General features: G+C 45.4%; 2 protein-coding genes across 3 annotated transcripts in view; one reads left to right on the top strand and one right to left on the bottom strand.

Moving 5' to 3' along the window:
- Positions 1-1819: 1819 nt before the first annotated feature.
- TSFM (Ts translation elongation factor, mitochondrial) lies at positions 1820-10179 on the top strand. The gene is made up of 6 exons (XM_083485267.1): positions 1820-1943; positions 3225-3368; positions 4252-4380; positions 7156-7278; positions 8570-8654; positions 9530-10179. The coding sequence occupies exons 1-6, from the start codon at positions 1857-1859 to the stop codon at positions 9946-9948; spliced, it is 987 nt and encodes a 328-aa protein (XP_083341393.1). The 5' UTR covers positions 1820-1856; the 3' UTR covers positions 9949-10179.
- Positions 10180-12852: 2673 nt separating this feature from the next.
- AVIL (advillin) overlaps positions 12853-15264 on the bottom strand; it is a 49929-nt gene continuing 47517 nt past the window's right edge. For both annotated transcript variants that reach the window (XM_083484470.1, XM_083484469.1), the window contains exon 20: positions 12853-13412. In XM_083484470.1, the coding sequence (XP_083340596.1) occupies positions 13299-13412 (114 nt within the window). In that variant the 3' untranslated portion in view covers positions 12853-13298. The remainder of the gene's footprint in view (positions 13413-15264) is intronic.

The raw sequence follows: 15264 nt of genomic DNA, 5'->3' as shown, positions 1-15264 counted from the left end.
GCTTCCCAACCCATGCTGTTAATCATGGATATGGGAAGTGCAACATTGCTCAGTTGCCGTGGTACAGAGGAAAGGCATATGAAACTGCAATTGTGGAATGAACCATCTCCAGAAACCACAACCTCAAAAGCTTGCTGAATGTCTCTTCCACATATGTGGATACAACCAGGATAAGCTTGCAAGGATAAGGACTGATTAGCTTGCAAGACAATCAGGTTATGTTTAATTGCTATGGAAAATGCAAGCTAAAATATATGATGGGAGTGGAAGTAAAGAGAAAGGTGGGTGGTCTTCCAAAAGCAGGTCTTCTGTATGAAAACACACACAGAGAGCCTGTGTGCAACCTATGTGGCAGGTTGGGGTGGGGAAGAAACCAGCGGCTAAGAGAGGAGATGACTTAACACAGTCCAAAATGCAGTCTTGTATCACCCCCCCCAAAAAAACAGGGGCTGCTTATAGTAACGCTTCCCAGTAGTTCAGTCAAAATAAAGAAAATTCCTTCCAGTAGCACCTTAAAGACCAACTAAGTTAGTTCTTGGTATGAGCTTTCGTGTGCATGCACACTTCTTCAGATACACTGAAACAGAAGTTGCCAGATCCTTCTATATAGTGAGAAGGTGGGGAGGGGTATTACTCAGAAGGGTGGTGGGAATGGGAGATAGGCAGATAGCTGAGGTGAGCCTGTTGACGACTCTTAACGACTGTAATAGGTCTTACAGGAAAAGGCAAGGGGTGAGAAGGTGAGAAATGGCTTAGTCATGTATAATGAGATAGGAATCCAATGTCTTTGTTCAGACCAGGTCTCTCCATGGTTTTAAGTTTGGTAATGAGTTGCAATTCAGCAGCTTCTCTTTCCAGTCTATTTCTGAAATTCCTTTGTAGTAAAACAGCTTTGTAGTAAAACACCTCCCCACCTTCTCACTATATAGTAATACCCCTCCCCACCTTCTCACTATATAGAAGGATCTGGCAACTTCTGTTTCAGTTTATCTGAAGAAGTGTGCATGCACAGGAATGCTCATACCAAGAACTAACTTAGTTGGTCTTTAAGGTGCTACTGGAAGGAAATTTTTTTATTTTGACTATGGCAGACCAACACGGCTACCTATCTGTAACAGTAGTTCAGTGTTATCAGCATTGCCAGCCCACCCATAGAGCAAGGTGAGCAGGATCCACATGGGCAGCAGATCTTTACCCTCACCTCTTTTCCCTGACGTGGATCTTCACTCACCCCTTCTCCCCTGCAGGGGAGGGGGGAGCCATTTTGTGCCAAAATGTCTTGGGCCAACCCTGGGCCTTAGGGATATTTGACGCAGGGTGTCCATCTTTTTGTACAATGACCCCAGGGTGTTCAGTGGTGCTTAAGGGAGCAGCAGTGGAAATGAAGCCAGCGGGGGATATAAGGACGGCTTCCACCAAAAACACTCGGGCTGCAGCAAGAATAAGGCTGCAATCCTAGGCCCCATTGAATTCAATGGGCCTTACTTCTGAGTAGACCTGGTGAGGGTTGCACTGAGAAGCCGCCTCAGCCCTTCCACTCTCACTTGGAATCGGAGGCGCGGCCTTTGCGCAGTTCTCTTTTCTATCACTTCTGCATTATAAATATATCTTTGGATTGCTTTTAACACAAGGCGAAACTAGAGGTCCGAAGCAAACCCGGAATCTGAAACGTTGAGCGCTGCTCTATAAGTTTCATTCTCCTCGGCGCCATCTTGACCCCACCCCCCAGCTGCTACAGCCAATGGCGTGCGTCGCGCGAACTAGAACCCGGCAGGCCGGATGGGCGGAAGTGACGAGAGGCACCGCGCGCGCGCGGCCTCAGCCAAAAGGTCGCGTCGCACGCGTAGTGACGCGTAATGGCAAGCGCCTTGAAGATGCAGCGGATGGTTATGCTGGGAAGGGCGCTGCTGCCCTTGCGGAAAAGGGGTTCTCTAGCCGGGCAAGTGAGTGCGAAAGTCTTTCGTTGGGCGTCGCTGCCTCTGCTTCTCCCTGCTTGGATCCGTGGGGAGGGCACGGAGCGTGATGATGGAGCTCAGGCTCGTGGGGTCTGCAATTTAATTTAATTTAATTTATTCATAAAATTTAATACACCTCTAACTCGTGAAAGTTCACACAAAAAGGAAAAACGATAAAATCAAAGGGGAAGGGAAAAGTCAAAACCACACTTTAAAAACAGTAAAAAAGTTAAACTACTACAAAAGAGGCTTAAATTCACACCAGCATTTATAAGCACCTGGGTAGGCAATGTCTAAACAAAAGTGGTTTCTAGAAGGTGACAAAAAGAGTGCCTGCTTGATAGCTGTAGTTACAACATATAGAGCGCAAGCACATTCGAGGACTGTGTGATATATGAACTCAAACAAGAATGCATTAAGAAAGGAAGAAATATATCTGCATTGGATTTGATTAAATAGGTTATATACCTTGTTTAAGGATTGTATATGGTTTACATCCTGGACTTGATTTGTATGTTAGGAAGTAACCAGTAAAAAAAATTGTTACAAACATTACCATTCAGCCAGTTGCGCTCTATATGTTGTAACTATTGCATCTGCGTAACAAGGTATTGCATTTGTTTTGCTTGATAGCAGTAGGCAGCGAGTTTAAAGGTTTAAAAAGAGTTCAATGAAAGTGCTTGATAGCAGTTGCAAAGTTTAGGTGCTAACACACTAAACGATCGGGTTCTTTCATATGCGGGGTGGGAGTTATGTGGCACCTGTACAGTTTGGGGTTCCTGACTCCCGAAGACCACTAGCTGGAGCACAGTGTAAAATAGTGGTCAAGAAAGGGGTTGGATGTGCATGTAAGACTGACGAGCAAGGCACGTGTGAGTGTATCTTAAGACAAAAATTCGTTTTCTGTGTCAGAGATTGCAGCACACAAACATCTGTTACTGATCCCCCTCCCCAAAGTTCTTAATTTAGCATCTTAATGGGAGGGGGTGTGGTCAAGATGTTGTTGCTATTAAACAATTAAGAGTCAAAAATGCTGAGCTGGCAAGTGCATGTGTAGATCCTTGGAAATGCTTCTTCCCCAGAAAATAGCCCTTGAAAGAGGTAGTTGCACCAGATTCTGATTCTATGCATATATTTGGAGAAAGGGTCTTGTGAGATCAGTGGTGCTGACACCCAAGTAAGCATGTGTGGGGTTGCTCTTTAAATTTTCCTCTCCTCCTTGGTTGTTGGATCCTTTTCACTTATTTTTGTCTTGCTCTCCCCTTGTAGTTTGACTTGCATCTAGTTCGTTTCCTTCATGCTGGCCTTCCGGTTCTAGCAGCAAAAGAAGCTCTGGTGAAGCTCAGAAAGAAAACTGGCTACTCGTTTGTGAACTGCAAGAAAGCCTTGGAGAAATTTGATGATGTCAGTGAGGTGAGAACAAATGTTTTGGTGATATAAAATGCAAGTTTAATTTTAGTTTTTTGCCTGAGTGTTTCAAGTACTTTCGGGGAAATAATGGTGTTGTAAGCAATTTTTGCAAGTCTTATGTTAAGGTTGCAGTCCAATGCATACTGGCAGTGGGGTAAATCACATTAAGATGTGGTTGCAAGTGAGTTTAGAGGCCAGAATGTTTTATCCTGTGTGTCTTCAGTCAGTGTAGGCAAAGAGTAGGGACTCTTTTCTTGCTGCCCACCCAGCCCCACAAAAAGACAACCAGGAGATGTTTTCATGTCAGATGAATTATTGTGAAGAAGAAGAACTTGGGGAAGGAACCCAAAAGTTCAGGGAAAAACAAAATGCATTGTGATTCATAAAAACACTGTGCATTTCAAAATGTGTTTCAGTCAGTGGGAATTGCTTCCAAATAAACAGCTAACTCTTATCTTTGGTCAGACAGAGAAACCTTAGTAAACTGATGATACCTTAACAACACTCTCTGTGAATGGCACCAGAGGAGGGGCCAAAACAGTTTAGCCTCCTGTAGGAAGTAGATATGGATCCTGTGACTTCTAGAACCTGCAATGGATCTTATCAGCATATTTCTAATGGTTGATCTGAAGTTTATATTTACACGCAAGGATGCCAATGGACCAAATATTTTCATATTCTTACGTTCTCCTTTCCATCTGCAAGACATTTTAAAAATAAAATATATGAGTCCATATTTATAATAATATTTGAACATCCCCCATTTTATTCTACAGTGGTATAATACTGGGAGAATACTTGTGCTTGTATTTGGGGTTTGAATTGATTTGTTGCGTTGTCCTTGGCAATAGTATCTCAGTTTATGGGTTTGCATTTGTCTTTCAAGGCTGAAGCCTGGCTACATGAGCAAGCCCAAAAGGAAGGATGGAGCAAAGCTTCCAAACTGCAAGGGCGGAAGACACAAGAAGGGCTTATTGGGCTGCTGCAAGAGGGAAGCTCTGCAGTGATGGTAGAGGTGAGCATTTTCCTTTTGACAAAAACTTTTTTTAAAAAATAAAAAACTACTTTTTGTTTATTTAAAAAAGAACATACACTTTAATAACACACAGCAACAAAGAAACACAACTGAGTGTAAGGTAATATTAAACATAACACACACATGCAAAGTACAAATTTGGATTGTTTCATTCATTTTCCCTAGAAAAAAGTTATTGTTATTGGTGCTGAGGAGTAGTAACATTTTTTTAAAAAAATACTTTTTAAAATAAATATCAGGATATTGTCCTCGAGATCTTACGACATTTCTTGTTTAAAACTGAGAAGTTGCTAAGAATTCTAAATAGCAGCATATTTCACAGGAGGCATTTGACCATTGTTATCATCATTAAATTTTTGCCATGTCGTTGAAGATGAATCTTTTTTGTTTTCCCTCTGTATATCTTAATTTTACAGTTGATTCTTCACCCACAGCTATGGACCATAAATCCTCCTCTGATCCCTCTAAATATTTCTGTTTTCTTATGATAACCATTCTAGCAGCTCACAATACATACAGAATCAATTCTTTGTCCAAACAGAACTCATTGATAATAGAAAGTCAGTTTGCTGTTGGAGTAAAGAATGTATTTGGGTGTAATTCCCGCATGACTCTACGAAAAGCATAGCTACATGGGCCTCTTCTTTTAAGAACTGACAGTTTCACATTATTCCTCAGAGCGAACATGGCTCTTTGGGAGACGTGCCTCTGGGGGTTTGTCCTGCGAGTGCCTGCTCTTGAGAAAAGGCCTGTTGTTTAGGCTTACCATGATGGATCAGGCCAGATCTGAAAACACAAGTGCTTCCTTCTGTGTCTCCTAAACCAATTTCAGCAAGCAGCCCTAAAAAGTACCCTGGAGAATCAAGGTGGGAAACCCTGCAGTAATTCTCTCCCAACAGCGGGAATGTGTTTATTTCTGTGCCATTTGCACCAGTTCACAGAAGTGTTTTAAGCTGCTGCTTTTTCTCCATTTCTTTTGCCCCTGTTGTGGCTATCTTGGCATTAAATAAAAGGGATTCAAAGGATGCTGCTGCCCAACAGTTCATGCCCCAGGGGACCAAGCTTGCTGCCTTCTTGTCAGTGTGTGTTTGCACTGTCTCTTACACCCAACCCAGAGGAAACTATTGCAGGATCTTTTCAGCAGTAATTCCATACCACACTGTCGCTGCTCAAGTTCTAAGATCCCACAGGGGCAGGGGCACCTCTAGCAGTAGTTTCAGTGGTAAACCTGCTAGTGTGACTACATGGGTACAAGAGTTCAAATCATTCATAGAGAAGACTTTATTTGATTGAAAGACAGCTTTTTTGTGGCTGCCTTAAAAACTTAGTTGTACTGGCTTTGATTTTAGAATTGGTTTAGGCTTAGGTGTGGAACCTGTGTTGCTGGACTACAACTCCCATCATCCCTGGCCACTGCCTGTGCTGGCTGATGGGAGTTATAGCACAAGAGCATCTGGAGGACTACAGGTTCCCTACCCATGGTTTAGGGATAACATCTGGCTGGCTCAGTTTAGGACATGGATATTGTTTCACTAGTGTGGACAATTGTCCCAGGCCTGCCTTCTCTCACATTCCACCCAATTAATTTTTGGGGAGGGAGTAGGGAATTGTTAATAATGGATGTGCAGACTCTTGGGAAGTTAAGGATGTGGTTGCATGTCCTAACGTGCATCCCATTGAAAGTCATGGACACCATTCACATGCCATTGTGCTTTTGATTTTATGTCCCCTATTCCAAAAAAAAGAAGACTATGTGGAGCACACTGAGTTTCTGTGCGTGTCCCATGTCCAAGATTGTGGAGTGAAAAAATGTATAATTTTATGATAGCGAAAGGACTGGTGTCTCACATTCCTAATATTTTCGAAAAAGACTAGCGAGCGAGCAAACAATGATTTTCTTATGGACAAGAAAACAATGTGATGGAGGCAAGCAGATGAAGTAGCTGCAGGGAATTATAGAGAGGTTAGCTTCATTTGCATTTCTGAGAAAGTATTGACAAATTTAAACTGTAGAAGGACACCTAGTGAATATGAACAAACAATATAGATGTGTTAAGAATAAATTATGCTACGCCAGCATATTATCTTACAAAAATCACACAGCAATCAAGATTGCCTGCTAGATCTTCTTGATTTTCTAGCAGCCTCTGAATGTTAATGTAAAGTTTCTTGCTGATATGCTGCCTGAAAATGAATGGGTAAAATTATATGCTTAATGGGAATATCCATGTGTTCATCAGTAGTTTGATGCTTTACGACACAAATCTACAGAAGTAGAGAAGGGCACCTGAGTGGTTTGCAGGGATATTTTCATTCTCGGATGACAAAATCAATGAAGACTAATCTTAGTATTAAAATGCACACCCTAGCATGGGGGAGGGGCGTTAAATGGAACAGAACCAAAGCTGTAGCCATTTTTATTTTATTTTCAAAAATATCTATACTGCCAACAATATGGGGGGGGGGGAATAGGGCAGCGGATAGTACAAAATTAACAATAAAAAACAGTCATAAAACAAATGGAAAATACATAACAAATAATTAGATCAGGTTAATACATCAGCAGAGTTTGGATCCCCTCTCAGGGAAAGCCTGGGTGAAAAAGTTGGGTGCCTTATCTTCCCCGCCTGTGCTTTTGGAAAACAAGATGTCATCTCAACCTCTAATTGCCACTTCTGATTTTATTCCTGCGTCTTGAGCACCATAGAAGTCGGTGACCAAGGCAGTTGAAAGTTAGCTATGCTTCTTTGCCAGGTGAACTGCGAGACTGACTTTGTGGCCCGAAATGTCAAGTTCCAGCATCTGATTCAGCAGGCAGCGATTGGAACGATGGTGCATTATCAGGGGACCAGGGACCAGCTGAGCACCTACGCCAAGGTGAGAGTGGCACAAAAGGCTCCGTAGCTTAAACCTCCTGGCACATTTTAATAGCAGTTATCAGAGTTGTGCATTTAAGTGCAAAGTGCACCCTTTCTGCTGAATGAATCTTAATAAGCAAATTACACAAAGGGAGGTCACAGAATCGTAGAGCTGCGGGGGGATAGAGAGGCTTGTTCCACTGTTTCTGACCAGACCTGGTAGGTTAATTCCCACAAAAAGCTCCCAGGAAGCTTCTGCAGGAGTAAAAAGGACTTTTAAGGGATGTTCTGTTTGTCTATGCTGTCCCTTTGCCACAAACTGACCCCAGTGCATCTGGGTTCTGAGGAAGATTGCCTTGGCTTAGATTGAAATAACTGGGGAAAGAGTACTTTGGGGCTTTTCATCTGCACCCCTTCAAGAGGGCTGTGAGTTGCTGTTCCTGTGTGCTTGCCTACAGACAGTCGTCATGAGTGCAGACACTTTGTTTAGCTGGAAACATACCGTATTTTTCGTTCTATAGGACGCACATTTCCCCCTCCAAAAATTAAGGGGAAATGTGTGTGCGTCCTATAGAGCGAATGCAGGCTGCGCCGCTAAGCCCAAAGCCGGAACAGGAAGACGGAGCACTGCGGAGCGCTCCGTCTCGCTGCTCTAGCTTGGGGACGGCTGTGCGCAAACCTCTGCAGGGCAGCGGGGTGCCTTCACCCCGCTGTCCTGCAGAAGCTAGCAAGGCTGTTCCCAAGCCAGAACAGCGAGACGGAGGGCTCCATCTCGCTGCTCTAGCTTGGGGACGGCTGCGCACAAACCTCTGTAGGGCAGCGGGGCGCTGCGCTCCGAAGGCTTCAGGGATCTTTGAGGCTGGCGGTGGGGGAAAGCAGCGCTTCCCCCCACCGCCAGCCGCACAAGCTCTGGTGAATGTACCTTGAACGCACCTTGTTTTAGAGGGGGAGAACAAGGAAAAAAATTTTTTCCCCTGTTCTCCCCCTCCTATGGTCCGGTGCGTCCAATGGAGCGAAAAATACGGTAGTTTAAACAGCAAGTGAGGGAAACTTGTGTCTGCATGCATGTTCGGAAGTCCAGGTTGGCTTGAGGCTCCACACTGAGTGCGTTTTCGAGTGGCAAACCAGCAACTACTGCTGCATTTGTAGATCGAGTCTCACTCTTCTCCCCAGCCCCCCAAAACCCATTTTAGCAGTTGCCTAAACAGCTTTTCTAATTAACTGTGAAGGTTATAAATCTCGCTGTGCATATCAAGAGAAGTGCTTGATAAGTTTGTAGATTTATAATGCACAATATACTTATTTTGCAGTGTTTCTTAAACTCAAATGAGCTTTCTCAGCTCAGGATAGGACCCGATGGCTCCTTGCTTGTGGACCAGCTGGCTCTGGCAATTGGTGAGTGTTCTAGTGCTACATTTCAATTGTCTGTGATTTGGTTTCTCCATTTTAATTTTTTTCAATTTACTGTTGTAAACCAGTTTGACAGTTCTTTTTTATGTAAGCAATATAGAAAGATTATTGTTAAATAAGACCAAGAAAGCAGGGAGTGCATAAGAAACCTGCCTTACACTGAGTCACACCATTGGGTTCATCTCACCCAGTATTGTCTATTGGACACCAGCTCTCCAGGGTTTTTGGCAGGGTCCTACCTAGAGATGCCAGGGATTGAAGGATCTGCAAAGCAGATTCTCTACTACTGAGCCAACAGTCCTTTTCTGCCTGAATACCCTTTCTCTAATTTGTAGGTGTGTCCAGGGGACACGGGTGGTGCAGGTGGCGCTGTGGGTTAAACCACAGAGCCTAGGACTTGCCGATCAGAAGGTCGCGGTTCGAATCCCCGTGACAGGGTGAGCTCCCGTTGCTCGGTCCCTGCTCCTGCCAACCTAGCAGTTCAAAAGCACGTCAAAGTGCAAGTAGATAAATAGGTACCACTCCGGCGGGAAGGTAAACGGTGTTTCCGTGCGCTGCTCTGGTTTGCCAGAAGTGGCTTAGTCATGCTGGCCACATGACCCAGAAGCTGTATGCCGGCTCCCTCGGCCAATAAAGCGAGATGAGCACCGCAACCCCAGAGTCGGCCATGACTGGACCTAATGGTCAGGGGTCCCTTTACCAGGTGATTAAGTTGCCAAGAATGCAATGCTTACTGTAAGGACCACTTCCTTTTCAGAATGCAGCTGTTTATCATAGGCATAGCATAGCTTAGCCCTTAAAACATCACCTGTGCTCCTAATGGTTAATGCTACCTTTTTGCCTTCTCACTTTCTATTCAGGCAAGCTGGGGGAAAACATGGTCATTAAGAGAGCAGTGTGGATATCGGTGCCAGAGAAATTTTTCATCGGCTCTTACGTGCACGGGGCTCTCCCAGAAGGAAACCCGTCACTTTCTAACATGATGTTTGGCAAATACGGAGCTCTGGTGATCTGCTGTCCCTCTGAGCCATGTGAAGAGTCGGACTTTGCTGAACTGGGCTGGAGGCTGGGCCAGCATGTGGTGGGCATGGCCCCGCTCTCTGTAGGCTCTCTGGAGGATGAACCCGGCGATGATTCTGAAACCAAGATGCTTGCCCAGCCCTTCCTGCTGGACCCTGCTATTTCCCTGGGACAGTACATTCAGCCCACGGGTGTATCTGTACTAGACTTTGTGCGGTTTGAATGCGGAGAGGATATAGAACTGTCAGCATCAGAGTAAGCAGTACTGGTGGCGCTGGGACAAGTGAACTGTTCCCAGTTCCCGTTTGGGCCCTGCCGTGGTTAACAGACCTCACCCGTCACGAATTAAACTCTGTGTTGGGTCGGTCATGGAAGCCGAATACTAATCATGGAATCTCATTTCAAAGCTCCGGAGCAACTCTGCCCAGGTGTGGAAGACAGCTGTCAATGTTACAAATAAAACTAGCTGGCAGCAAGGAAGGGAACAGTGTCTGCTGGTTCAAGTGCATCTGTTGAATTGTTGTGAACCCTAGTGGTCTAGGCTAGGTCTGGGAGGTAACTGGGCAGCTCTTGAAGCATGCAGAAAGTCCTTGGGGGCTACTAGAAACCCATCAGAGCCCCTTTCTCTTCTTGGAAATGAGTAGTCCCGGTCCACCTTGTCAAGGGTTTTCACGGTGGGGACTAGAAGCTTGAGTGGCCTTGTTTTTCCTTATGGGAAGCACGACCTTGGCACCCTCTTCTATTGCAGCAGAAATCTAAAGGCTTAAGGTCTGAACAGACTTCTCACCATTTAGTAAGCCAAGGTCCCTGGTAATTATTGCTGGAGATACCTGCTCCTTTCTTCCGCCCAGCCACCCAAGCATTAATAGGCGAGGGGGCACTAGGAGATGGGCCAGAAAGACATCTGATCTGCCCGCAGACAGCTTCCCTTGTCCAGCTTCGTAGAACAGTCTGTGCTACTTCTGCTGTAGTTGGCAATGCTTGGTTGGCCATGAGTGGCAAGTGTAGCTACTGTGGTACCCAATGAGCAAGTCGATGAGCAAGGCTTGTGTGTTCTGTAACACATATTGGAAACAAGCTGACTTCTGCTGCCGGGTTGCAGAAGTTGTCGGACAGCCCACCTGCATTCATCCACACCTGTCTTGAATGCCTTACGGCATCTTGGACAGGCAAGTCATCTTCCTGGACTAGGAGAGTGTCTCCTTCACTTTCCTTGCTACTGGGGTATGCACATTGTTCCCTATTGCATTCTGACAGCCCCTGTTAAGCAGTAAGCCCAGATCTCCTGTGATCAGCTGCCCAAATTCTGTGATATTTGCAGATGCGCACCACATACATGACACAAACTCTTCTGCTACTAGTCAACTTGGGTGGAGGTCTACTCTTTGACTGTAGAAGACAGCTCCCCCAGCACCTACACACCCTGATTCTCTTGGGAATGAGTGGTTCACATGCTTTAAAAGCGCAAGGGTGCAGAATCCTTTTTTGACCCAAGGGCCAGTTGATAGAGTCAAAGCAGGTGGAGCAATGAATGTAAATGTTACTTTAGTATAGCAGGCTAGTTTCTGCAGTCACATACCCCCCTTTCTCCTCCATCCAGGCAAACCAAGAGGCATTACCAGAGTTTAAGGACATATTCCAGCCAGGAAGGTGCAGATTAGGGCCGGTGTGGGGTGTGTTTGAGGAGGTGTAGCCAGGAGGGTGCAGCACTATGGGTCAGATAAGCCTGGAGGGCAATGTCTGGACCCTAGGCCTGCAGTTTCCATTCCTGCTTGAAAGTCTCTTGCTAATCTTAGGGAGAAAGTGAGATTCTTGCGATGCTGAACTTTGCATGCTATAGCTGTTTCTGTGCTTTCCTTTGTGGGATTGTTGTACAGTGGTGCCTCGCAAGACGAAATTAATCCATTCCGCGAGTCTCTTCGTCTTGCAGTTTTTTCGTCTTGCGAAGCACGGCTATTAGCGGCTTATTAGCGGCTATTAGCGGCTTAGCGGCTTTAAGAAAAAGGAAACAAACTTGCAAAAACTCGCAAGACGTTTCGTCTCGCGAAGCAAGCCCATAAGGAAATTCGTCTTGCGGAACGACAAAAAACGGAAAACTCTTTCGTCTAGCGAGTTTTTCGTCTTGCGAGGCATTCGTCTTGCGGGGCACCACTGTATATGGCATGTACCAGACAAGTACTATGTTGGATGCTTCTATGGGAATATCTGTGGAGGAGCGTGTTACTTAATTTGAGGGAACAGAGCCAGCCTGTCTCTTGTCAGATTGAAAATACGGTCATACCTCATGGTACATCTGCTTCATCTTACGTTCTTTCAGGTTGCGATCTGGAAGTACCGGAAAGGGTTACTTCCGGGTTTCGCCGCATGCGTAGAAGTGCAAAATGATGTCACACACATGTGCAGAAGCGGCGAATCACAACCCGCGCATGCGCAGACGCGGCGCTGCGGGTTGCGCTCTTTTCATGTTGCGAACGGGCCTCCGGAACGGATCCCGTTCGCAACCAGAGGTACCATTGTAGTTTCGCAGGATGTGTTTCAGAAACAAGGAATCGCTTGGCTCTAGAGAACTGAGGACTGGCTGTGTTAAGCTCCAAACTCCCTTAGGCAGGAAGGAATACAGGAATTGCTCCAAGCAAGGAAAGTGGTTCTCCTCAACTCTCTTGGGCTGGCTCAACACCAAGCACGAAGTAGCTGCTCAGAAGTCCTGTTTTGTGACAGCAGAGATAGCTAACAAGGTACCCTCCAGATGTTGGACCAACTCCCATCAGCCCCCATGGGCTAGGGATGATGGGAATTGTACAGCAACATCTGGAGGTCGCATGTTGCCTGCCCCTCTCTTTCAGTGTGTCTAGTTGGAGAGGGTGCTAGTGGCACATTGCTTGATGCTGAATTGTTATTATATTTCCTCTTAGCTCCTCTTTCTCACCAGCAGTTGCAGTGGGAAGCTAGGCTCTACCAATGACACAGCACATCCCCCAATAGTTGACTAGACCACAGTGGCGCTGGAGTTGGGGAAGGCAAAGCAGCCCATCAATATAGTAGGTGTTAGTGTGCTTAAATCCCGTACCCGGTCCCCAAAATTAGAGCTTTCTGCACATGACCGTAAGCAATCATTGCAGAACTACAAGTCCCAGCGTTCCTTGAGGTCACAGGCAGGATGGAATGAGTTATTAAGGACAGTGAAGCCGGCTTTTAATGTTTGCAATATAGGTATGCACTCTACAAGGCCCAAGTCACACAAAACAGCCAGCCATCGCGTGGCTACTTAATTTGCATCAAGCGCAGCCGATAGCCAAGAGCAGAGACGGCTGTTGCCTGTGGATCTTCTGAAATTCAGTTCTGCCTGCTTCATTTGAGTTGGGTTTTCTCGCCACTGTAGACTTGCAATGGTGAAGCCGTTTTGTTGTTGTTGTTTTTAAAGTTCCTGGACAGCAGCAGCCTTGAGTAAAAGATACGAAACCAACCTTCAAAGCGCAATTTAGGCACAAACGTGATACATAACGCAGCTCCCTTCGCAGGCACAGCTGCTTCTGGCTAGGGGTCCTGCCCCCAAATCAATAGGAATTGAGTGCGGGTGTCATCTTTTCCACCTCGAGAAACACTTATTCTTCAGAAAAGCCCCTTCTCTTTCTTCATGTTGAGTTGCTTCCAAGTAGGGAGAGCAGCAAACTCTTCCCTGGGGATCCCAAAGACTTGGAGGAAGTCTTGCGCTGACAGGAAATTCTGTTGATGAGGGGGGAAAGACCACAGTGACTAGATGAGTAAAGGAAAGATAGGATTTGAGCAGTGAGTACACACAATGAGGCCCCACTCTAGGTCACGTTAGCACAAGAGACTCCAAGGAAGTAAGTTAATTGTGATGGATTGCTTTTGGCCGTAGTCTTCACAGGTATCAGCTGATGTGGAAAACCTACTTCTGAATGTGGAACGTCAGACTGCAGTTGTGTGGGGTGAGGGGATTGAATGCTTCTCTTTAGCAAATGAATGAGGTAGATTTACTTATAGATATTCCCACACATAGAATTTTATTATTTATTTATCAACCATGCAATTTATGTGAATGGTCATTTTAGGGAGTACGACGATAGGCCCCTGCCCCAACCAGCTTACAATCTAAAACTAAACACGGGAAATGGAGGGGAGTGGTTTAACAGGCCGAGTTACAGTCGGGCATAAGAAAATAGCCCATCAGGGAGAAGGCTAAAGGGAGACTCCTTCCCCCTGACATATTGGTTTTCTGTGCGAAGGGGGTTTTATTTTTTTGTTTTGTTTTATATGAAGACACATTTAGTCCTGCAAGTCCCTATCTGCAGTCTGAAGCAGTACAGTTGAGAAACAAGTTTCCCTCTCCATCTTCTGTTTGTGAGAGTGGGTCTAACTTCAGCTCTACTGGAGTCCGGCCGTGTTACAAGCCTTAAGCGATTTTGCCAAGTATAGCGCATGTCATTTGAAGCCTGCCTGTGCACTGGGAACTTACCTTTTATTTTTTATTCCCCCCCCCCCCAAATCTTTATTAATTTTCCAAATTTATAACATAAAAAATAAACAAACAAAACATAAATCCTAACTATAATAATTCCACTTTTGTTAACGTTGTTAGGTGACTTCCTCGAATCCCCCTGGCTGAGTTTTCCAAAACTAATTTTTCATAAAATTTACTTAATCAATTAACATCTTTCTTTCTTTTCGTTTTAACTTTAGATATGTTATTCTATAACTTCACGTATTTAAATCCTAAGCCAATCTGGTACTTGCAAGTATTTAAATCCTAAGTATTTAAATCCTAAGCCAATCTGGTACTTGCAATATCTTAGCATATTTAGCTAAATAGTCTTTAAATTTCATCCATTCCTCTGGGAACTTACCCTTTAAGACAATGAATTCTGCCCCCAATTCCAAAATGTATGTTTGTGTGGTACAATCATTGGTAGTCCTAGCAGGATGCATGTATGAATGAAATTTCCAGCCTGCTATTCCCAGCACTGTTTCCCAACCTGTGGATCGTAGACTTCTAGTGCTCTGGGTTTTTTTTTCTGTTGGAAGGCTCCAGTAAGGAGGGCAGGCATATTTGCTCACACTGTTGCTGCCTGCCAGCCACTTCCTTTATAAAAAAAACACCAGGGAAGAAAGGAAGGAGCAGCAGCAGGGGGCTTAAGCCTTGCTGCTTACCGTATTTTTCGCCCCATAAGACGCATTTCCCCCCTCCTAAAATGTAAGGGGAAATGTGTGTGCATCTTATGGAGCAAATGCAGGGGGGAGGCAGGCAGGAAAAACCCCCGCGGCTCTTGCGGGCTTTTCCCCAGGAGGGAGAACGGACTGATGCGGCCAGTCAGTCCCTTCTCCCTCCTCGTAGAAAAGCCCGCAGAGCCGTGTGCTCCTTAAAGGAATTCCCCCACCTCGTAGAAAAGCCAGCAGAAGCCGCGCACCCTTTAAGGAGCGTGTGGCTTTTGCGTGCTTTTGCAGGAGGTGGGGGAATTCCCCCACCTCATAGAAAAGCCCGCAGGAGCCGCATACCCCTTAAAGAGCACACCGCTCTTGGGGGCTTTTCCATGAGGAGGGAGAAGGGACTGACTGG

Source organism: Podarcis liolepis (genome assembly GCF_965112155.1).
Source record: "Podarcis liolepis genome assembly, chromosome: 2".
NCBI classification, from domain to species: domain Eukaryota; kingdom Metazoa; phylum Chordata; class Lepidosauria; order Squamata; family Lacertidae; genus Podarcis; species Podarcis liolepis.
Note: the sequence above shows the minus strand (reverse complement) of the source record. Positions and strands in the feature narration are given on the sequence as shown.